At 32.6% G+C, this 25,572-nt stretch overlaps 2 protein-coding genes across 3 annotated transcripts in view; both read right to left on the reverse strand.

The window, feature by feature from the left end:
* The window catches only part of LOC123708631 (dedicator of cytokinesis protein 9), a 49,617-nt gene extending 28,217 nt beyond the window's left edge, over positions 1-21,400 (reverse strand). The window contains exons 1-23 of the mRNA XM_045659436.1: positions 21,133-21,400; positions 20,556-20,675; positions 20,119-20,291; positions 18,813-19,107; positions 18,210-18,381; positions 17,519-17,726; positions 16,158-16,461; positions 13,015-13,232; positions 12,507-12,697; positions 11,576-11,820; positions 10,766-10,965; positions 10,160-10,280; positions 9,810-10,073; positions 9,061-9,177; positions 8,608-8,790; positions 6,685-6,822; positions 5,616-5,811; positions 4,104-4,174; positions 3,306-3,465; positions 2,153-2,389; positions 1,528-1,645; positions 892-1,035; positions 8-225 (exon numbers count right to left, since the gene is read on the reverse strand). Of these exons, the coding sequence (XP_045515392.1) occupies positions 8-225; positions 892-1,035; positions 1,528-1,645; positions 2,153-2,389; positions 3,306-3,465; positions 4,104-4,174; positions 5,616-5,811; positions 6,685-6,822; positions 8,608-8,790; positions 9,061-9,177; positions 9,810-10,073; positions 10,160-10,280; positions 10,766-10,965; positions 11,576-11,820; positions 12,507-12,697; positions 13,015-13,232; positions 16,158-16,461; positions 17,519-17,726; positions 18,210-18,381; positions 18,813-19,107; positions 20,119-20,291; positions 20,556-20,675; positions 21,133-21,180 (4,141 nt within the window). The 5' untranslated portion in view covers positions 21,181-21,400. The remainder of the gene's footprint in view (positions 1-7; positions 226-891; positions 1,036-1,527; positions 1,646-2,152; positions 2,390-3,305; positions 3,466-4,103; positions 4,175-5,615; positions 5,812-6,684; positions 6,823-8,607; positions 8,791-9,060; positions 9,178-9,809; positions 10,074-10,159; positions 10,281-10,765; positions 10,966-11,575; positions 11,821-12,506; positions 12,698-13,014; positions 13,233-16,157; positions 16,462-17,518; positions 17,727-18,209; positions 18,382-18,812; positions 19,108-20,118; positions 20,292-20,555; positions 20,676-21,132) is intronic.
* A 1,588-nt stretch (positions 21,401-22,988) lies between these two features.
* Positions 22,989-25,572, reverse strand: part of LOC123708815 (tyrosine-protein kinase transmembrane receptor Ror-like) — a 35,253-nt gene continuing 32,669 nt past the window's right edge. The window contains exons 6-8 of one of the 2 annotated variants that reach the window (XM_045659721.1): positions 25,112-25,274; positions 24,855-25,013; positions 22,989-24,655 (exon numbers count right to left, since the gene is read on the reverse strand). In XM_045659721.1, coding sequence (XP_045515677.1) covers positions 23,880-24,655; positions 24,855-25,013; positions 25,112-25,274 — 1,098 coding nt within the window. In that variant the 3' untranslated portion in view covers positions 22,989-23,879. Of the gene's footprint in view, positions 24,656-24,854; positions 25,014-25,111; positions 25,329-25,572 lie in introns of both variants that reach the window. The other variant, XM_045659720.1, reaches the window with a different exon arrangement.

Genomic DNA, 25,572 nt, shown 5'->3' on the forward strand with positions numbered 1-25,572 from the left:
ATCTTACCGGTAGGCACCGTTGTATTAACCAAATTCTCTCTATTAACTGTATTATTTTTCTCAACGATTATAGGTGGTTCTTTGGAGAAATCAGGCGGGCTCATTCTCGCTGGCAAAGTCCTAGCTTTCATCGGTTTCGACTTGTCATTACAATCAGGTGTGGTCACTTTTAATTCCGACAAAATCTTCTTCTTTCCCACGTATTGGAACTGCTCAGCGCATATTCTGTAATAAGCAAAATTATTGTAATTTTTTTTAAGACTTTTCCCAGATCTTTTTGTGTTCTATACAAAACTTTCATATTTTTGTAATCACGCATCGCTCAAATGACCAACAATGCCAGACATAGACAATTCATTGCTATTGTGTGTATTTTTTTAACGTGGAGTATGTATATATTGTCTAAAATGATAACATTAAAAGAAAACAATTTTTTAAACAGATTAAAGCTCTTTGTATTTTTATAAAGTTATAATCCGCGAAAATAGAGGACACCGTGAGTCATTTCTGCAAAAACCCGTCATCTTTTAGTCGATACCCACTCCGGGGAAAAAATACAGATAACACAACTTTCTCAGCAGCTGTGATACTTTTGACATTCAACACATTTTGTCTTCAGTCACCGTGACCACGCACGCTGAAAAGCACGCGAAACGTCGAAAAAAATAAAACAATGTAAATAATTATAAGTTTATAATAATACACATAGCTTTAATCTGTTTAATAAATTGTTTTCTTTCAATGTGTAAAAGCTATGATAACATTATATTTTTGTCCAGTACTCCAGATCGGGTTATACGCTCTTTATTTTAGTAGCATAGCAGATAGGTAGTAGTCTTCTACGGTAGTAGACCTGTCCCATCCTGGCAGACAATTAGCTTTCATACTTACTCTAAAACGTTAAAGAACGATTGTTGCTGAGCTGACGTATACGTCCTCCACCATTCTACGAGTCTATCTTCATCCAAATATTTCAATACAAACAAGAAACACAGAAGCACATCGCGTACCTCCTCAGCGGACATCACACCGAATCTAAACACATACAATTAGATAATTTACATTTATGTTCACAACTATCACGTACGTATTATATAACGATTTGACTGATATTGATAAAGTTGAAAGAAAACAATTTTTTAACCGGATCAATTAGTAATTATAAGTTTATAATAATACAAATAGCTTTAATCCGGTTGAAGAATTGTTTTCTTTCAATATGTCAAAGCTATGTTAACCAAAGACAATACTATTGATAAAGTTGTTAAACCATTTCGGAACAAATACGTCACAGGCACAAAATGACAGGTCGAGCATAAGTTTAAAAAAACGACATCTTTATATGTAGACTATTGATTAAATTGCAGATAATAAGTAGATTTTCACATGTAAGAAAATGTACCACGACAATCATTACCAATGTTTCATTATTACTTTGAATCCTCGTTAATTTTTGAATAATGGTAACCCATATATGATATTAAGAAAAAACTTTTGAAATCTATTTCTTTCTTAGAGACATTTTACCTGTTAACTTGATCGCCAATTTCGCTCAATTGCAGTCGAGTATTTCTTGGTAGAGAGTCCCCACCCGACATAGTCGACACTGACTCCAGTGAACTATGCGATATGTTATTTACGTTATCTACAAATGTAACATGTATTTAACAACACAAGAACGTCACAAACATATGCACAATAACTAGCGTTTAATGACTATATTACAATTCATAATTGTTTCTAGTATTTTCAGAAATGTCAAACTATATAGGACTATTTTTATAGTTATTAAAACAAAGAGAATTTTGTACGTGAAATAAGTCGATAGTCGCTATAGTGAAAATTAAAACAGAAAATTAATTGTTGTTCCATTCCCTTAAGGCCGTATATTAAATAACAATAATGACTATTTATTGTTACGTTGCAACTGTATTTATAATTTAATAAAGAAGAACGTCAAAAAATATAATAAAAAAATGTACGAAATTAATTTAAATACTATTTCTTTTAAACAAAGGTACGCACTTTTGTTCGTTATACATATTTACCAGTCAGCCATTTTATTTTACCCTTTTAACTTTACAATCTGTTTGAATGTTTACCCAAACAATATACACAGAAATCACATCAACCCAAATGTTTAAAATATTACCTTTTCCATACATATTGTTAGAAATATTCGGTGGATCTTTAAAGTGACCCGAATTCCTGATTGGCGTATGATCAAAATGTAGCGTCAATCGATTCCTTCGTGGCGTACTGTTCGCCGAGGTGATTTCCTTTTGCATATTTATTACGGGGTATACGGTCGCATCTCCGTCTACTTTATCATGACCATTTTCAAATATGGGGCTTGCAAGAGATTTTGTTACCAAACGGTGGGCATTATCTGAAATTTTTGTTAATAATGAAATATACTAAAGAACGACTCATTTTTAAAGTTCAACTATACCTGCCTGTGAAGTAGACATACGTAAAGAAATATCATTGATTAAGTTTTTTGTGATACAGTACATGAGAAAAATTATATGTACTTAGCGATACACGTACTGCACATTAAGAGGCTTAACGAAAAAGTTCTTAAACTTTGTGGGTAGTTATAGAAAAAAACAGTGTAGGTAGTAAGCACGCTTACAAAGATATAAACCCAAATGTAACTATTTAGTTGTTTCAATTATTCAACTATTATTAATGGCCATAAGTGACAATATAGCCTAGAGCGCTGTCAAATATTTCAAACTCCATACTTTAAAAGTACTTTGACAGCTCTTGAAATTAGATTTAAGCTTTATTGAAGTTTGTATTCCGGGTTTCACGTTCATATCTCGAGTTACAATCTTCTCTTGAGCGCCGTTAAATACGTATAAACTATTGTATACGTATTGCATTAGAAAGTACTTTGACAGCTCTTGAAACTAATTTTAAAGAAAACACTTTTTTACCGGATTGAAGCTATGTATTATTATAAACTTATAATTATTTTACATAATTTTAAATTTTTCCGACGTTTCGTGTGCTTTACACGCACGCTGAAGCACGCGAAACGTGACACGTCACGGTGACTGAAGACAAAAGGTGTTGAATGTCAAAAACTATCACAGATGTAGAGAAAGTTGTATTATCTGTATTATGTAAAATAATTATAAGTTTATAATAATACACAACTTCAATCCGGTAAAAAAGTGTTTTCTTTCAATGTGTAAAAGCTATGTTAACAAAAGACAAAACTGAATTTAAGTTTGATCGACGTTATATACGGGTCTTAACAATAAAAATTTATTATTTTTAAAACAGTTATATCTTACCGAGTACAATAGTGAGCCAAGGCGCATAGAGTTGAGCTAGCCTCGCTCTCGCCTGCCGTGTGTTGTACCGATCATCGTGTTCATGCTTCGTCAGTAAATTACGTAACACGTTCAGCGCTACACGCCGCTTTTGCGGTGCTTCGCGGAGCGATTGCTCAACCTATTGTACCAAATTATGTTATTATTGACATTTGCTACGTTACCAACATTATTTAAGGAAGCGGTATGACTGGGCTTTATTTAATTTTTTTTTAAAGTAGTAACAATTTCCTAAAAATATTAAGTTGTAGTTTTTATTAACCATTAATAATATAAATTTCTATAATGTATGTGTGTAAGATTATTTATAAATATATTATTATAGACAATTATTCGAAAATAAAACCAAAATTTAACATTTCGATAGGTTTGAACATTTTTTTTGTCACTTATGGGAACAATTAAACTACAATAATATTATAAAGAGGTAAAATCTCATTGTTTGCATTGAATAGGTTCCAAAACTTCAGGACTTGTTAGAAAAATAATTTTAAAATTAGAACACAACATTATCTCTTATGAACATAGGCCATAGAATAATTTAAAAAAAAAGAGGGTATCTGTAAGAAATTACGATAGATTCCCGAAACGCAGAAGCTACGGAAACTATTAACAATAGAGCAAAGTGATATACTACAGTTTTCCAGTTTGCGAAACCAGCCGAAAAATAATAATTTTTGCAATTAAGTCTATTAACCGAGATAACTTTAGGCTATAAAACATTATGAAAAAATATATGGAAACAAAAATTTTACTCACATGTTTAATAAGAATACCAGCCAAAAAGTGTCTCATTATAAAATCTTCAGTTAATCTCAGCCTTGCGGGATCTGAAACAGTGTAATATTTATAAATTATGTGCATATTATATATCAAACTATTTTAAGAACCTTAGATCTACCAGTGTTTCGTGTAACTATTTGTCTCTTAGTATTGTCTTTTATTAACATAACTTTTACACATTTAAAGAAAACTCTTTTTTAACGAATTGAAAGTATGTATTGTTACATAATTTTAAATTGTCTTTTGTGAGCTACAATTAAAGTAAAATGGCCATTATACTTTCCAATAAATTATAAACTTCTTTTTGGTTCCCCTACAAATATGTAACACATAGATTTAATAAATATTACTACTAATTTATTGAAACATCGTTACGTAAATTACTAGCGAACTCTTCCACGTAGTATTCACTTCCTAGTATTACAGGCTTATAGTAAGGAAAACAAATGATAAGGGCAAAGTAATGTGCATAACTAAATTAACAAAAAATACAATCACATGTAGCATTGAACAATAAAAAAAATCTAAGTAATACCACATGGCGCAAATTCTTTCAAACTTATTTATTTCTTTACTACAGACTATGCCAATACGATTACGCCGAGAAAACATAAAATATAATAAATTAAATATAATTAAGTATATATACATAATATACACAATATGTCGATATAGTATAGATATATAGTAGGCGCAACGTCTCTGATAACGGGGAACTGTTCAACAGACTGGTCCTGGCCTTTGGTATCGCAAACAATCTTGGCCTTCACCGTCGCATATCTTAATATATATAAATCTCCTGTCACGATGTTAGTCCGCGATGGAACCCTAAACTACTTAACCGATCTTAAATTAAATTGGCACACCGTGAGCAGTCTGGTCCAACTTAATTTATTGCAAATTATATATTTGTCTTTAATTAATTGACGGTCACAATTATCTGTTAACTCCTAAAGATTCTAACAGATGTCGATACTTTTCGACTGGATTGAGTAAGTAATCAATAGATGGCACTGCTATGGTAAACCGACAACTGTGTCATATAAGCTACAATTCAATATCATGATTACCACCTGTTATTGAGGCTAAGTATAAATTAAATTTATTTTGTAGTAAACGAAATCCCGTGAAATTAAATTATTTCTACTTTTTTAATTTTTGGTGTTAGCATAGCCAACCACGTGTTACTTAGACCGAAGTGTAAATCAAATTCAAATTATAGTGACGATAATACAGTGAAATTATTCTTTCGTGTCAGGGTATTAAGGCTAACTAAAACCACATTAAGGAGAAACGAAGTTCGCGCGTGTAGGTAGTATCCCATAGGTGTAAAGCAATCCAGTGCTTGGAGCTCACTTGGCTTTTCCACCTCCCCCACTTAAGACTTTCAGTGCATAGTAGGCCAACTGTAAGTCCCGTCTGGTTCCCAATTTATTGTACTATTTTAAAGTCAAATCTATCAGCCATAGAGATTTAATCTGAACCTACCGTCATCAGAATCCTTGGTAACTTTGTTAGCGAGCAGAGGCAAGTTGAACGGTACATAGTGTTCGTGGGAACAAATCGTTTGCAAAAATGTGAACTTGAAGTCGAACAACGCTTTTGGATCGCAACTCTTGAACTTCTCTAGGTACTTTTTGATTTGACGGAACACGAAACCGCGATCCATGAGTGAGAGGCATGACTGAAACAGTAGAGCGGTGATTCTTCAATGAGATATATATTAATTTTACTATGGTAAATCTTGGAGAATTGTAAAATGCGTCATTGCAATAAAAGCGTAGGGGCGGGCCCCCACTCACCTATATATATATATATATAAATATATATAAAGAAAAATAAAAGAAATCAACGACGCTACAACGTTTTTAGGTCTGGGCATCAGATTTCTGTATCTGTTTCATGATCACTTGTTAATCTAATAGGCAAATAGGTGATCAGCCTTCTGTGCCTGACGCACGCCGTCGACTTTTGGGTCTAAGGCAAGCCGGTTTCCTCACGATGTTTTCCTTCACTGTTGGAGCTAATGTTAAATGCGCACATAGAAAGAAAATCCATTGGCGCACAGCCGGGGATCGAACCTACGACCTCAGGGATGAGAGTCGCACGCTGAAGCCACTAGACCAACAGTGCATATGAATATATTATATATACTAGGAGTATTATTGGAGCCAGTCCTCACCACAAACGTTGGTGGGATTTACAAATTTTGTATATAAAAAAGCAACACCTTAATATAAAATAGAATTATATAGGTAACACTTATAAACGTCAGTAAAAATGCTTCTAAAATATTTATTGCCACTTCCAAAATTTAGTAGAACTGAGAAGAACTGGCAAACCTCTGCTACTCTTTCATCGCCATGATTTTGTATTTAAATATTTCCCAGCTTTGTTTAAAAATTGAAATGAATACATAAGTAGATTTTATAAGTAGAAATATCTACGAGTAGCTTTTTAAACTTTATAAGAATTCACAATCACAAGAGTTAAAGAGGAATCATAACACGCTTGATACAGATTAAATACAAAATTAGAAAAAAATCGATAAGTTTACCTTAAGGAACAAAGCCAAATTCTTGTTGAATATATGTGTTTGCATCGGTTGTTGCAATATGTATGACGGCTCCACAGTACTAACTAGTCTGTCAATGTTGTCCAACAATTCCGAGTGAAAACGTTCGTTGCGAGACATCTATACGTAAAAAAGGTCTGTTAGTATCATTTAACGAATCCCTTTTTACCTAAAACTGAACTAGATAAAACAACCCAAGTCCTGGAATAGATAAATATAGAAGGTTAAGGCCTAAGGTTTTTTTACGAGTGAACGGCAAGTAGCCCCTACCCCCTCACTCGCAGCGTAGCTGTCAAAACATATGATTTGAGTGTTTAGCGTCGGACGTTATGTTGTAAAAAAATGGCATAGTGGGCCGAAGACATAAGCTATACATTGTAAATGTAATTGTACACATAAAATGTACAAACATAAAGACCCTAACTACAATATGAAGAGTACACGAAATGCGGCACTTTTACGTATAAGTAAAGCCGTGAATATGTTTGGTAGTTGTACGAGCCAAAGCTGTACATTTTGCTCACTCAGGCTATCTTAGAATTATAAGCGTGATGATCCCTATGTACGTGGCCAAGGTTCGTACATTCTTGCTCGTTTACAAGCTTGACAAATTCCTATGTTTGTACGTGCCATGGATGTACATTTCGATCACTTATAAGCGTGACGATTTCCCAAATCGTCGGAGTTACACCCCGAGAGCATAGCCAGACGTAGGCACTCTCTTTGACTGTTAAATTGTATTCATTCGGTATATAGCAATTAGCACGTCATTATTTCGCTCATATTCTATTGTAACACGCGAGTGGTAAATATAGAGTAAATCAATAAATCTCTATTATTTGAAGCATCCCGTTGAACCAGGAATCGTACATTTTGGTCCTTCGAGCCGGAGCCTTATAATTCTTCGAGCCGTACAGTAGTAATCAAGCTTACACTAAAATAAGAGCCTTGAAGTCTACATATTCGCAAGAGGTGAAGATAATTAAACATAGTACAAAATCTTGCTGATTTTAACTACTACTGAATTTACTTAACAGAGCCAATAAACAAGAATTGGACTCTACTTGCACTAATCATTCTCAATTACTAATCACTTGTACTCGCACTAATCAAAGTCAAGCCACAAAAGGAAGTTAGGTAGGCGAAGGTAAGGTACCTGAAAAACAAAACAAAACAATGTTTTTTTGTTTATGTCTTCCGTGGTTCTAACTAATGGCTAATAAAGTTGAATGGACTTTAGACCTCTAAATGTATACATACATTCGAAAAGGCATAAATTTCATGATAATGAACCCTTGGCCTTAGATTGCATCTCTTTCCTTAATTATTTTTATTTAATAGACATAGCCTTCTGACTGACACATAACACATTGGTGATTATTAAGTGAGATATGCCGGTTTCCTCATGACGTTTTCCTTTACAGTACAAGCGAGTCTTAGATACACATAGACGGAAAATACATTGCTGCACCGGGATTGAACTTTCGACCTCAGGGATGAGAGTCGTACGCACAAACTAGGCCAATTGGTCTGTTAATAGTATTGTCTTTTGTTAACATAGCTTTTACACATTGAAAGAAAGCGCTATCTTATCAGATTGAAGCTAATAAACTTATAAATATTTTACATAATTTAAAAAAAATTCCGACGTTTCGCGTGCTTTACAGCGTGCGTGGTCACGGTGACTGAAGAAAAAAGGTGTTGAATGTCAAAAAGTATCACAGAGGAAGTTATATTATCTGTATTATTTTATAATTATAAGTTTATAATAATACATAGCTTCAATCCGGTTTTAAACTCTAATTCTCAGCAATTCTCCATAGAACATTATTAATTTAATCAAATCAAACACAAATAAAACAGAATTATTATTATAAAATATTTTTTTAAATAAATAATGAATACCTTTATCCTTCCAGTGTTGATCAAATACTGCACCATACTCTTTACAATAGCATCGAAGAAAAAGCTTGAATATTGCATGAATTTGTGTCCTAGCAGAAAGTCCTGCTGTGTGGGGTCGACGAACATGTGTAACGGAGCAGTTAAAACTGTATGCAGCTTTAGTTCCACGCAGTTGAAGACATACTGTAAAATAAGGTTAATATTATTACGATCTTACTGTTTTAAATTTCCAAGAATTTGAGAAAAATTGAGAGCCACTTTTATTTAGTACCATGAATTAATAATACAGATTAATTGAGTTATATTGAATTTTTTATATAAGATATTTATGCGAAGTGAAAATCTTTAAACATAAATCAATTCCTTATGTTAAAAATCCTTTTTCGTAAATTAGGTTAGACATAAATTATTTATTAGTAATTGGTGTGATTTATGAACCTAAAACATACAAACCTTGATATAACTGTCCAATAAATCTTTACGTCCATATTCGTGTATCATATGAACAAATTGTATCATTAACTTTACAATCTGATAGCCCATATCGTGTGAATAGCCCTTTTCTACTGTCTGAAAATAAAAACAGACTCTTTATAGAAATAAAGCCAAATACCAATAGTCCCTCGATTAAACGTCGAACCCCGAAAAGCGTCGAATTTAATTGGCTTTGGTTGGTTCAGCTTATTTTCCATACAATGATACACTCTACATAGCATTAGACCCACTCTCAATAACGTCAACAATTGAGTAATAAAATACTTTTTAAGTTGCTAAAACTAGTAAAAACTGCGCAGCTGTGTACGTTCTATGGTCGCTTTACTATCCTACCCCACATTAAACTCGACTGTCATCATGCATAGGAACTTTCTAAGAACTTTGTTTACAAATTGAGATTGCTTGCAGTGTTATTGACCATGACTAATAATAAGAAGACATTTTATAGCATTTACAGTCCCTTCAGTGTCGTTATATAGAGTTTACACTGTATATATTATAAACACATCAACACTGATCAAAACATTAATTGACAAAACAATAAATTAAATAAAAACCGTTCAAAAATAACTAAAGTTCTATAAAATGTATATTAAATTAAACTGAATATTGACCGCTAAAACCCATTTATGTACGATTCAAGATTAAATAGAAGCGGCCATGTTCTTAAAACAGTTTAACTTATATAGGTTAGCTGTTGGACTTACCATAAGTTCAAACAGTTGATTTAATATAGTCGGCAAGAAGGCTACGAGAGAGCTTAATTGTATCCCGTGTGCGGCTTTTAAAGCATTTGTGACGTCATGAGGTGAAATGGGACTAGAGGGGGGAGATGTATTTATCAATCTCTCTATAGAACTGAATAGAGTATGTAAATGAGGGTCCCTGGTCTCCACAGTGGAGTCGAGGACAAGTTGGCAACGAAAGAGCTGCTTCTCACCTTCAACCCATACCACTTCGGGGCCTGAGTTCTGGAAAGATATAGAGACATTAGAAAAAAAAGCTTTGTCAATTAAAAACAATCTAAATCTAACAGTTCATTTCGTATATCACATACCCCTTTTCCGAGTCCCAATGGCTGAATAGATAAATATCCAGATGGCAAGTGTGTCGCAATTGGCAAGTTCACAAATTCGTCGATAAATTTGTCATTTTTAAGCAAAGGCACCCAGGCGTAACTAAAATAAATTTTCATGAGAACTTTTTGAAAATAAACAAATCACCATACAGAAATTAAATCTGATTAAATACAGTTCCCATTTCTTATTATTAAACTATGGTGAAAGAGAAAACATGTACTTTAGTAAGTTAGCATATGGCGATTAAAAATTATTGCCAGTTCTTCTCTTCCGTTCAACGTACTTAATTCGAAAACTGGCAGTAAATGTGGCGTTAAAAATTATAAGCGTTTCATATATATTTCTTTTATGATGTGAATAAGTGGTCATTGAGTTAACTACATGATTTTGAATTTAGAATATAAAGAGACGATGGTTTTTTAACGTATACGTGCACAAGGCTAGTACGTATATTATTAAAATTCGTAAAAACATATTAAGTATTTCTTCGCTTCTGCTTTGCATTCCCAACATTGCGGTAGGACGAAGGGTCATGGAAAATTTACACATAGACTGCATGCACATACAAAAATTGTTTATCTTACCCAATACAAGTTTCCACATTGGTATCATTTTTCTTAGCAATATCGCAGGATATATGGTGAAATGTGAAGAGCAAGTGATGTTGATTGGTTAACGTAGTCGGGAGTCGAATCTTGGCCTCATCGCACCAGCTCGGGTTGGCATTATGATGTAATACTGAACACTTGTACTGGTCTGTCATACCTATACGTCCGTGGATTATCTAAAAATAAAATTAATATAATTATTAGTGTTTAATACTTTATCTAATAATATGTGTTTTATACTACACGTTATACGTCATCGTTCGTTGTGCTGAAGAAAGGGAGTATACATCTTAGGATTTAAAAACCGTAAACTTAAAAATAATCAACACAGCTGAATGTGGAGGAGACGATGGCAGTGGGTACCGTGTGAACACATCAGCACAAGTAAGAGATGCATTTGACCGTCTAAAGCCGAAGCGTTTGGCAGGAGGATATATATAAGAGGATATGGCCAGGTGCCATACCAGCATATATTATGTCTGACAAAAGTGACCAAATTTATACTTGACAATTCTTTCTAAGTACATAAGCATTCCTCAACTATTTACGATTACACTCAGTGAAACATGAGTAGTTTTTGAAGAAGATACAAACTTGGTTATGCCTTTTTTGGGATCTTAAAAATATTAGTAGACTTAATTGCGAAAAAAAAATATCATAAATAAATAAACAGTGGAAGTAAGACACAAACTTGCATTTGCTGCTATCATCAGAATAATTTATAGTTACTCTATTTGAAAAATCAAATGAAAAACAGATTTTATTTATTTACAAAAAAACTAATACCTGTAACGCTTTAACATCGCCCGTATCGCTGTCCTTCAATTCGATTGTGCATGAAATATTACGCGCTCGCACGAAGACTTTCTGAGATTCGAAATTCAGAGCTAAAGGTCGGACGTATAGGTGATGAATGTATGCTGCATACGGTTGTTCAGGCTCAAAATTATATGTAGAGAGCTCCAACGTTAATGGCGATGTTGGTGGCAATGGAAACGGTTTTAGTGCAGCATAGGAACTCGTCATACAATCTATAAATAATATATAATAGCTTCAAAGATTAAAAAGACAAGTTAAGCCCTAAAATCTTTCAAGGCGTAGTTTGATGATTAAGATTGGGAGTTGGGATTGGAGCCAAATGAATTCAATTTGTACGAAATGTTAAATACTCGAGACAACTACATATTTTTTCAAGAACTTACTTCTTTGGGACCTCTAGGTCATGCTCAAAGCCTTATCAAATGGCGTGATAGAATGTTTAATACTATTATTTTGATTTTGTTATATATAAGAAATTTAACAATAGTTAAGAGAGCTGTAATCTTAAGAGGTTCCAGAGTTGAGGAATTGAATCCATAATATTTTTACTTCCCTTACACTATTCAATATGGCCAGACCCCCCAGGGGTCCCCTTGCGCTTGTCATCTAGCATGACTTAAGTAAATCGTTCACCATTATTGCAAACTGCATGGCCCTAGATTGCTGCCCTGACTAACGCCTGATCTAGTGTATTGCAATATCATCACAAAATTTTAGTCGAAATTGTTACGAATTATGAAATGAGCTTTTATTTGAAATATTTACACTTTGTGTAAAACTATGCCAGATTGTAAACTTTCCTAGTACCTACATAACGGTAGTTCCTATAATTAAATTTTGCTGACTGTAAAATAATTCTACTTTCCCGTAAAAATAATTTGTTGTAAGCAGTACATACTTGGTATTTGTTCATTACACGGTAGGATACTGATGGACAGCCACCCAGGTATCGCATTCAATTTAGCCAGTTTTTCTGGTTTTCTAAAGTCTTGCAGAATTTTCAGTAAGTCATCGTCGGACATTTTGTTTGGCTCCTGACGATAAATCGCTGGGAATTCTGGTGTTGTATCCAAATCGTTACTATATAATCTGTAAAAATCTATATGCTTTAGGCGCGTTTTTATAAGTTCATTAATGGATATTAAATTTGTTAGGTTATTTACATGGGAATAAAAATCTATAATTAATGAATTATTATAAGGCCAATATATATTTTAATTCCGGTGTTTTATTGTAGTGTTTTATACCGTAGATCCAAGTTTTTAACCGACACCAAAGAGGTGAAGTATAACGTGATGAATTTTTTATTAATTCTATGTTTAAGTTTTTTATAAACAGCTTCTTATAAGTATGTTGTAGAAACAGGAACATTCATAATCGGTACGGTGTCGTAAAAAGAAAAATACCTGAACAAAGGTTTTGCCGCCCAAGCAAAGGGCATCCTATAATTCCCAACACGATTTGCATAGGCCTGCACATTTTTGTGGACTTTGAGGCCTAATCGAGGGTCTTTTGTGGCTTTTTGATAGGGCTCCAGCACTTGACTTACGTGACCTTGAAGAATCTTATCGATCCTCACAACCAAAAATAAATCTGGGTGTGGGTTGTTCACTGATAACATCACCTAAAAATGTAAAATTAATATTATATTAATCCAGCCTCCTAACAACCGTAGACCGATAACAAGAATATTTTTCTAGTAAAACGATCTTTATTCTAACACGAACGACAGGAATAAGTGTAAATGCTAGGTTATAAGCAAGACAAAGTTTTATATATAAAACCAATTGAACATAGTAGAAACACAGATATTGTTATTTTTTATTATAATACTAAAAATTATAATTATTTTATTTTTTATCTCACGCACAATATTGTTTTTTTAAATTACTTTTTAATGTATAATTTCTACGGTTTCGATATTTGGAAATGTGTGAGAAACATGTATACTAAAAAAATTAAATAATTGACCTGTATAGTAGTTTTATTCTAGGAGTAGGTACATTGTCTTCAGATATAGTTATTTTACTAATGTATACAGATATTGTAAGTCCTATTTTAAAAGAGTAACTGTGGAGTTTCTTGCCCATTTATCTTCACACGAAGCTACCTTTTGTAAGGTGCAACTACGATCTTTATATTTATTTAACGTTCAAAAGTACCATTTTAGATGGTCTATTTGGAATAAATGATTTCACTTGACTTGATAAATGTATATATTAATTTTACGCTTGTCGTTTCTCTAGGTATATATAATACTTATTAAAACCAATAAAGAACAACTATACACATGCCATACACATGACTAATCTAGACTATTAAAAGAAATTTCTTGCTTTTTCTCGACTCATTAATTAAAGAAATATAGCATAGTGTGTTCATACGACTCATTGATTAAAGAAACATAGCATAGTGTGTTCATTACGACTCATTAATTAAAGAAATATAGCATAGTGTGTTCATTACGACTCATTGATTAAATAAATATAGCATAGTGTGTTCATTACGACTCATTGATTAAAGAAATATAGCATAGTGTGTTCATTACGACTCATTAATTAAAGAAATATAGCATAGTGTGTTCATTACGACTCATTAATTAAAGAAATATAGCATAGTGTGTTCATTACGACTCATTGATTAAAGAAATATAGCATAGTGTGTTCATTACGACTCATTAATTAAAGAAATATAGCAAAGTGTGTTCATTACGACTCATTAATTAAAGAAATATAGCATAGTGTGTTCATTACGACTCATTGATTAAAGAAATATAGCATAGTGTGTTCATTACGACTCATTAATTAAAGAAATATAGCATAGTGTGTTCATACGACTCATTGATTAAAGAAATATAGCATAGTGTGTTCATTACGACTCATTAATTAAAGAAATATAGCATAGTGTGTTCATTACGACTCATTGATTAAAGAAATATAGCATAGTGTGTTCATTACGACTCATTAATTAAAGAAATATAGCATAGTGTGTTCATACGACTCATTGATTAAAGAAACATAGCATAGTGTGTTCATTACGACTCATTAATTAAAGAAATATAGCATAGTGTGTTCATTACGACTCATTGATTAAATAAATATAGCATAGTGTGTTCATTACGACTCATTGATTAAAGAAATATAGCATAGTGTGTTCATTACGACTCATTAATTAAAGAAATATAGCATAGTGTGTTCATTACGACTCATTAATTAAAGAAATATAGCATAGTGTGTTCATTACGACTCATTGATTAAAGAAATATAGCATAGTGTGTTCATTACGACTCATTAATTAAAGAAATATAGCAAAGTGTGTTCATTACGACTCATTAATTAAAGAAATATAGCATAGTGTGTTCATTACGACTCATTGATTAAAGAAATATAGCATAGTGTGTTCATTACGACTCATTAATTAAAGAAATATAGCATAGTGTGTTCATTACGACTCATTAATTAAAGAAATATAGCATAGTGTGTTCATTACGACTCATTGATTAAAGAAATATAGCATAGTGTGTTCATTACGACTCATTAATTAAAGAAATATAGCATAGTGTGTTCATTACGACTCATTGATTAAAGAAATATAGCATAGTGTGTTCATTACGACTCATTGATTAAAGAAATATAGCATAGTGTGTTCATTACGACTCATTAATTAAAGAAATATAGCATAGTGTGTTCATTACGACTCATTAATTAAAGAAATATAGCATAGTGTGTTCATTACGACTCATTGATTAAAGAAATATAGCATAGTGTGTTCATTACGACTCATTAATTAAAGAAATATAGCATAGTGTGTTCATTACGACTCATTGATTAAAGAAATATAGCATAGTGTGTTCATTACGACTCATTAATTAAAGAAATATAGCATAGTGTGTTCATTACGACTCATTAATTAAAGAAATATAGCAAAGTGTGTTCATTACGACTCATTGATTAAAGAAATATAGCATAGTGTGTTCATTACGACTCATTAATTAAAGAAATATAGCATAGTGTGTTGTGATAACAGTAGAGAGAAAATTCAAAAAAAAAATTTTTTTTTTCGATAACCTAACAATCGAAATATTACAAATAACAAAGTAGAATTAGTGTAAAGATAATAATTTGTGAAGTTTTAAAAACAGCTTGTTGGGCCTTGTCGAATAAAAAAAAACTAACATATAAAGTGAACAGGGAAGTGTCAAGAAAAATATTCAAAATTATTAAAACTATACAATTTAATTCCTGTAAATTGTAGTGTAACATCGCTCATAAGGCCGCCTGTTGCATCCCTAATAATTATTTTTAATGTAAGAAATTTTTAATAAATGAATACTAAGAAAACACTTTTTAAACGTATTGAAGCTATGTATCATTTTTAAAAACTTATAATTATTTACATAATTTTAAATTATATAAATAATACATAAGTTTATAATAATAATACATAGCTTCAATCCGTTTAAAAAGTGTTTTCTTAATGTGTAAAAGCTATGTTAACAAAAGACAATACTAAATGAATACTGACAAATTAGATGGAAAGCTTCACATACCTGTTTCTTTGAATTGAACCAATCCTCCGGTATTTGTTTAACATCCACCTTGACATCATACTTAAAGTTCTCGACCAATGACTTGGTACACTCATTTTCCTTTATAAGATCTTTAACAGCCGTGTGATTGAGATCAAAATGAAAGTTCTCCGTCACTTTCCTTCCGCTACGTGCATCGTATATTGCTAAGTGAGTAAAATAAGGTTCGACTTGGCATAACAACTCTTTGTCACCATCAATGGGTGCTTGTAATCTGAATTTCAGACTCTCGCACTTCAGTAATATTCTTTGACCGAAATGTTCTCTGGAAATACAATAACAGTATTTTAGACATTTGATTGGACGTTGGTAAAGTATAAATAAAGACCTGTTGAGATATATTTGTTCAAGGAAGAATTAATTTTGGGTTTTATAAATAAATTGTGAACAAACTGCTTTACACCACTACCACTTACTTAAACACAATTTGATAAAAGGAATGATTATACATATATCCTGATTATCTTTTTCTTTTCCACCCAATAAAATACTTTGGTGCATTGCTTTTAAATTTTTTGCAGTCTTCTGAACTTTCCAAATTGAAACATTAATAACAAAATGATAATCCAGCTTCGCTACATCCCTATATGGGGCTTGCCCTCAGATTTCTGTATCTGTTTCATGATCATTTGTTAATCTAATAGGCAAGTAGGTGATCAGCCTTCTGTGCCTGACACACACCGTCGACTTTTTGGGTCAAGGCAAGCCGATTTCCTCACGATGTTTTCCTTCACCGTTCGAGCTAATGTTAAATGCGCACATATAAAGAAAATCCATTGGTGCACAGCCGGGGATCGAACCTACGACCTCAGGGATGAGAATCGCACGCCGTATCCACTAGGCCAACACTGTTAATTTCTGTTTGCCCTCAGATTACATTATTTTTTTCATAGACAAGAAAATCTATGAAACAATATTATTGGATTTGAGACATGCCGGTTTTATCACCGTACACCGTATTAAATGCGCACTTAAGACAGAAACTTCATTGGTGCATAGCTGTTACCGAACCTATAACCTCAGGCAGGGAGTTACACGCTGAAGCCCGAGTCAACACTCCTTTATGAAACATTGTATCATAAAAATATGGTTCCTGGTTCATATAAGGAATTTCGCAAAGGACAGAACAAGTTTTGTACTTGAACGAAAGTCGAAAAATGGTATCTAAGATAGCCGACTTCTTACTAAAGTAGATCGGCGTTCAATTCTTTGAAGAATTTAACTAATTACGCATTAATTAGAAACTTAGTTGCTCTTATCATAAATAAAAATTCGAGGACAATGTAATTATCTAAATAAGCTAATATAAACCCTTATCTCACTTGAATGGTTCCAATTGTGGTTCGGGTGAAGGCGATCTCTTGTATGGCAAGTTGAATATGTTCGAGCGACATTCGTTCCTCGCTGCCGCGATTGAGAGGTCAGTCTCCCGTGAATATCGCATGAGTAGTGGATTCATACTGTGTTCTAGGCCTTTCAATGTGCCGTATATGGGAGGCGGGGGCTCGCCTGTTAAGGATATGTCCGCATCTGAGAATAGGAAAGTTGAGCATTAAATTAGATGTAACCCCGACTTGGAGTGATTAACAGGTGTCTATAAATTTCATAAAATCTTTGAACCACTACAATTTGCGAGTCTTTCCTAAGTCTTTAGCCTTTTCTTTATGCTGTTATAATGTCAGTGGATCAGTAAAATGTTGAGACGTTTTTATAATATAAATATTATAGGTAAAACTTTCTTAAATAGATAACAATTAGCATATATTACACTAGGTGGCCGGTTGCTGAACTTAAAAATATATTGGACTTCATTAAATGAACGAAATTAATGCCGGTTTAAATGTATAATATTTTTTTTTCATGGACAAATTTGTAGCAAATTAAAAAGAAAGTTTATTTAATAAGAATACTAAGATACATTTTTTCTGCTAAACCGCCTGGCGTTATAATGATATTTAAAAACTTTAACTGCATACCAACAGAAACATAATGAACAGGAAGGACAAACTATACCTTTATCTAAAATCTCATCATTTTGATGATTTCCCTGATCTTGGTTCTTCTTAAGCGCTGAAGTGAAACAATTAATCCATTCCTTAATTTCTTCCTCATTTTCAGCTGCGAATGTGTATCCTTTGTTCCCAGACATACGCAATTCAAAACAAAATCTACCGCGTTTTGTATTCTAAAATTAAATTTAGAATAAATTAATTATCTAGCTAATTAATAAAGAATTTTATTAAAATATAATAAATTATTAGAATACCTAATACATATATTTTTACAATAGGTTTTTACAAGTTGGCTATTGCTAATTACAGCCTATGTCTTAAAATCTTAAAGAATAAAGTAACTTACTCTTTTAGAACTTAGAAGTACTTTAAGTAAAGTCAACATTATAACTTATATTTTTTAGGATAAGTGTTATGTACAATAGGAGCGCTTATAGTGCAATGTTGTCATGATGATAAGAGTGTGATCAACTCTGAAGTGCACTAATGTATTATAAAACATCGCGAGCAAATCTCTAAAACTAAACCCTACGAAACATGTTTTTAAACTGGCCTGCACACTAGATATAGAGAGTTAGAATATATGAAAACATCTAAAACATACCCTGATCACTTCTGAACAAAAATCCATGACAATTGTGAGCTTTGTATCAGTTTTCTTTTCATCCTTATATACTTCAAGTATATATGTACCATCAGCCTCTTTAACCATTGAGCAATATCGTTTCTTAAAAGATTTTGAAGCAAGATTGCTAAACATCCTTTCTGAGCCAATCTCAGGTCCTTTGTAAAGGTATCCCTCTTTTGTTCCAACATCCACTTTGTTTTGAGCTTCATGTTCATTCTCTATTTCAGTATCGAGGTCATAAATTTCAATCGGCAACTTTGTATCAAAGGGCCTGAAAATATTAAGCAACTTTTAGAGAATCATTTTTCTACAACTAAATACAATAAGAATTTTTATGATAAGGAATATGAGAAAAAATTACATAATTTAATTTAAGAATCCAGCTGTCCCTTTATATAAGGAAATAATTTAGACATCATAAGTAAACTCTTTAGATAGGGCAAGGATGGTCAGCTAATGATAAATATGTAATATTTTAGTTTGCTCTGATAGCATAATCTATAACATATAATTAATTTCCATGTAAGTGAGACTAATAAATTAAGATTTAGTCTTTATATAAATAAAAATAAAACGATATTTATAAATAAAATCAAGGCTATATTATATGCAAAAATGCATTAATATCTGACAATAACCTTCTCTCTTTATCTGCAGCTTTGATCTGACCATGACTTCTACTCTAATTAATTTGCTAATAGGTAAAGCAATTTTTCAACACATTCACTTTATGATACCATTCCAATTCAATTAATATTAATTATAGGATGTTGCTGTTAATTTTATTGTTGATCTTGAAATAGCAAACTTGTGTTGAACCTTCTAAATATTTTCTCCAGATAAATAGTTTAAAAAACTTGAGTGTTCAATTTAGTGTTTCCTAATGTTGTTTTGGATAAACAAGTGTTCCTGGCATACTCTACCTAATTCAGCTTTAATGCTAGTGTATCAATTGAATTATTGGTATCAATTCATTTAGTCATCACAGGCACTGCCTAATAACAGCATCCTCAGGGGATACAGAAAATTCTTTACTACTTACTAAAAACATGCACTAGCACTACACTTATGTTTATACTCTATTATGATAATTTGTATTAGAATAGAGCATCACCATGCTTATCTTTGTTATTAGTTTCCTTTAAGAATAATATAATCATTTAATAGTAGTATCTTTTTATTATAAATTACACATGATAAAGTTCTTTGTCTAAGTTATAATTAATAGTTGCGGTAAACTATGAGCTAGTTACAATTTATAGCAAACAGGAAAGTACCTTACCGAGGCAAATTATGATAAGAGCCTGAGTAATTACTATATTTGTAATGAACAAGGTTCCAACTGGATGCATAGCTAAGGAGAGCTTGTCTAGTAAGAAGAGGGCATCTTGCAGATGTTCTCACATCAGGGACGGCTGTTGTCACTGTTCTCCATCTCCGGGGGAGAACTACACTCTAAAGAATCAATTACATCATTACAATTTCTTTAGTTGTTTGAAAATATAGCACTTATTTAACTGTATCGCTTAAGGGATTAGATAACTAAATATTATCTTTAGTAAATTATTCATTCTATACATACATTTTAATGTACATAATTTGTTAAGAATAAACAATGCTACATTTGTTGTTATTGAAAATGACACTACCCAGTAAGGGTATAATACACATGTCTTTATAAATACCTCTTCAGTCATTAATAGTCTGTAACATACTTACAGAAACATCATCTGATGGATACAAAAGTATATCCCTTAAAGGATCATTCAATAATAGTGTTTTGTTCTCTTGTATGTACTGTTCAAAATCCAAAACTGTGCATTTGGTTGTTATAATATTCTGAAATGTAAGATGTGTTATTGACATTTGATCTGTGTTTTGTATAAGAAGTAAAGATTATAAATAATGAAGCCAAACTACTACTTAACCTTATTGCAAGACAATGCACTACTGTTATGTAAATATTATGAACATTGAGCCTGTTATTACAAACAATTTCATGCAACTTTGACCAATTTTTTTAAAAGAAATTTTAATAGTATAATTTTTTTTAAATAAACAATACACTGTTAATAAGGTCATACAAAAGTTTTGGACACAAGTAATACGAGGATGACCGACTGTAGTATATAGAATGAAACTATTTTTAAAATATTTGATTGTTGGCTTGTTTAAAAATTAAAAGTGTTTTTTATTCATCTACCAGGCTTATATATAATGATGTATCAAATATGCACTGAATAACGGTAATACTAAAAAAGGCAAACCCTTTATTCTATAAAATATAAATATTTACCCCATATTCAGTGCCGTTCTTTTTCCCTTTTGAATTTACTGGAGGCATTTTCACTAGAAATCCGGCTGGTACACTTACTTAAATTACGAGTAAAAACGCTAAGTATAATCTCCAGTTTCATTATTTACATTCACACTAATTAGTACCATTATTAACGTTTGTGGAAGTCAAAACGAGTAAACGCTGGTGAATAAAATTTAGATACCACTGCAAACAAGAAATTCAAATAAAAAGTCTGTAGTTTGTACGTACAGACGACAGTTATGTACAAAAGCCGCAAGATCAATGAAACTGTCAAACTTGATATTTGATAGTGTTATAGTGATGCTTAACAAAAATGACATTGATAGTGTTATAGTGACGCTTGACGATAGTGAAATTATTAAGTAAGTTATTTGTTAAGTCTATTTACATAGATAATTAATTCAATGAATTGATTATTTAAAATGTAGTTTAAAACACCATAAGAAGTTACTATCGTGTCTTTTATAAGCATTGTCACTCTTACAGGAGTTTTACCTTTGAAATGCTTTATCTTTACTTTATAATCTCTGAACTTTTTTACACTTGCTAGCTACAAGCTACGGTTCAGTTGCAACTAAAGTTTCTAATTTCTATATTCCTTGTAAGCTTATGAGTCTAAATAGACTAAATAAGCCTAAATAGGCTAATCGGCTTAGCATTTATGAATCCATCTTCTATTAATTCTAGGCAGAAATATCATCCTCCTCTCCTGCTTAAGGGGAGGTCAGTAGAAATATAAATCTAAAATGGTGACCAAATTCGAATAGTAGGTGCAGGTATTTGAATGCAGCTACTCTGATATGTTAATAACCAAATTATGATTAACTTAAATATGATCAATTGATTTTGTATATTCATTATTTATTATGACTGGAGATCTCAATTTTCGAATTTTTAAATGATAACTAATTTTATTTTCAAAGACCCTATCATAATATTTACTAATGAAAAAAATATGAATGAAAAATAAAACAAATTTCAGAAATGCGCCTGAACAAAACTACAAACTATATACCGTATTTATTTAAATAGAAAATATCGCAGGCATAACAAGATACATATTATTTTACAATCGTTTATATATTTTAACGTTACATTTAATAATGTACATATTTCAACGAACAGAAATCCGCGAAGCCGGTGATGACCAGGAGACCTGTGCTTCTGGAATGAGCTAGGCTGGCTTAGTTAGCCAGGACTTAACGCACAACGGACCCAGTGAGAGTCTAAGTGCGTAAAACTGAGTTCACATTTAATCTTTAACCTTATATACATATTTGGTATTCTCCGCTTTTATTTATTCTCGTCCTATTTATTAGAATTGTAAAAAGTATTTTAAGACCAAACTTAGACACCTACTCCCTTTTTGTAAGAACAATAGAAGTTGATACTTCTACTACTACTACTTTTTCGAGAGGAAGCCTGCCAAGCAGACTTAGCGGACTTCAGAGTGGAGTAGTGGCAACTTTTGCAATATGAAATGTACTAGAATACCGACTTTGCACGCAAAAAGACATTGCCTTCCGGCAAGATCCTTGAGTTAGAAATGCAACTGACAGCACTGGAAGCCCATTTAGATAATTGAAGATTTGAAATTTTCGCAATAGAAAACCACGTTCTACGTCCAGAAAAACCCTCAAGTTGAGTAAAAGTTGTACTTCGTTGCTCGTGTGGCAGCGCCGCAAGCCAAAACTCAGTAACGTCAAAATTATGAAAATATTTCCTAAGTAAATTTTAAAATTCGCTTTTAGAAATACTATATGTTGAACCTAAAAATTCTTCTTAGTAATAAAATACGATACGTATATTTCTTTTGACATCTTTATTATGAACATCCAAAAATAATTAACAGGCAAAATATGGTAGGTATACATTGTAATCATTTAATATCTTTTTCTAAAATTTTATTATTTATTACGTATATAATATGTACAATTTACAACAATTTTATAAATAATAATTATTTAGTTTGATGATTTCGAATTTATGGGATCGATTTAAGTGAATCGTACCTACATTATTTTAAGTAATTCGATAACTATGGTTTTAAAATTAATTTCTTCAAAATCCTCGCTCATGAACACCATAATGACAATTGACATACGCTGTTAGACTATAAAAGATTTACGAGACATATTCACTAAAATAAGCTTTGTTTATTTATTTTATTGTATCAAACAGAAAGATATGCTGAATATTATAAAACCCTAGTCATAACAAATTAATTGAATTTTTCATTTCGTTTTTATTATGCAGGTCCCTTAATTAATTTTATTTACTATAACACTTAAAAAGTTTTATCTTAATTTTATTAATGACTTCGTACGAAATAGAACATATATTTTTTTTAAATTCATCATAGTCTGGTATTTAACTATACGTTAGAAAACGTAAACAGACAAAATTCTTTAATAGTAATTAGTATAGTATAAATTTTTGGTCAATGTATGGCACATTTACATCTTTTTTATGATTTAAGTAAATATGTACCAAAATATTGTACATGAATGTAAAGCTATTTGTACAACAATAATATAACATGTATGTAACTAACATAATTGAGTATTTTACGTCGTCGTCTTATAGTTACCAACATATTGATACAAAGTTTAACATTCGAATAGTTCCACACTCATTTGAGACGGGAATGTAAACGCTTTGGATTTTGCAGCCAAGGGCGAAGCTCGCGGCACGTACTGAGACACTGGGGCCGGGGCTTGACGTCAAGTGTAGTCATCATCAATATCTTCGTCTTCACTGAACTCTGAATCGGGATCCAGGTCCGGTAGTGGCTTCATATAGTCTGCATTACACGGTGGATTTGTTGGAATTAAATACCCTGTAGAATCTTGCGGTGGCGGTGGTGGTCGGGGCAGTCTTATTTGAGTACTTCCATTGGCCGCAGCCGCTACTTCGAGTTTCCTACAAATTTCGTCAAAACCAATCCTATTTCTAGGATCCGTTGCCCAACATTCTCTCATTAATCTACAGGCGAATTGCGGGCAGTCCTCAGGTGGGACCAGTAAGATACCGTTTGTGATTCGTTTCGTTGCATCGTCATTATTGCAGCCGTAATAAGGTTGTTTACCGCGGCTATAGATTTCCCATAGGACAACTCCGTATGACCACACATCAGACTCGTGGGTAAATCGAGCGTAAACTATACTCTCAGGGGACATCCATCGCACTGGCATGGGTCGTTCTCCGCCCATTTTGTAATAGTCACAGGTGTACACATCACGGGACATACCAAAGTCTGCTATTTTAACCGATAAGTTCGCTCCAACTAAACAATTCCTAGCGGCAAGGTCTCGGTGGACGAATCGCTTGGAAGCAAGATACTGCATGCCTCTTGCTACTTGAAGAGCGATGTGTAGTAGCGCCGGTTCTAATAAGGTAGGACCAGCTCTTCCACCACCTCGAGATCCTCTTAGTACGCCAGCTAAATCTCCCCATTCCATGTATTCGAAGACCATCCACGGACTAGCATTGATGTCATCTGTAATATTATTATATTATTAGCCCCTGTAATCTGGAAGAGTTTTCTGACAAAATAAAATATATACTATATATATTTGAAGAAGGTGCAAGAAAATTTTAAATAAGTAATTATTAACTGTAGAGCTACATGTGTAATGTTTTTGTATAATCATCCCTAGCATGCATGGGCATTTGAACTAATTGTAACTGTAATTTACCTCTGTAAACTACTCCAACCAGACTTAAAATGTTCGGATGTCGGAATGCGGACATAATTGACACCTCTCTGACGAAGTCTTCCTCGGCACTCCGGCCAGCGCTCTCTTTCAGTACTTTGATTGCAACAACTTGTTCACCATGGTCGACACGAAGAACACCTTGAAAATTTATCATGTTTTAATAGTTTTCTGTGTGCTGGGAAAAACATAAATGAATTTTATAGTTGATATTTTTGCTTAAAAGTTGGTCTATCTACCTTTATGAACTTTTCCAAAACATCCTTCCCCGACTTCTTCCAGGAAGGTCAGAGCACTGCGATCGAGGAGTTTAACCTCAGGTTCTGTGGCATCTCCACCGTGATGAGGGGCAGGCGAACCAGGAACCACCAACGCCGCCGCCCCAGCACCGCAGACGCCGTACTGCGGGTTCGTTATATACCGTTCAGCAAGCAGAGGCTCGCCAGGTCGTATACGCTACAAAGATAATGGCAGACATTGGCAAAGCAAGGTCATCCAATGATTGTGTTTCGTTCTGCTCACATATAGTATCCATAAAAGCTTAGTTTTGAATCGTTTACGAAACGTAAATATTTACAATATTACTTTACCTTTTTATCCATAGTACATATTTATTAAATTAAATTTAGACGAAATATTTGTGAATTGTGATAACTTTTTTTAGATTCCATAATTATGTTTTTCTTTTAACTATTTTATG

This window comes from Pieris brassicae, chromosome 4 (genome assembly GCF_905147105.1).
Source record: "Pieris brassicae chromosome 4, ilPieBrab1.1, whole genome shotgun sequence".
In the NCBI taxonomy this organism is placed as follows: Eukaryota; Metazoa; Arthropoda; class Insecta; order Lepidoptera; family Pieridae; genus Pieris; species Pieris brassicae.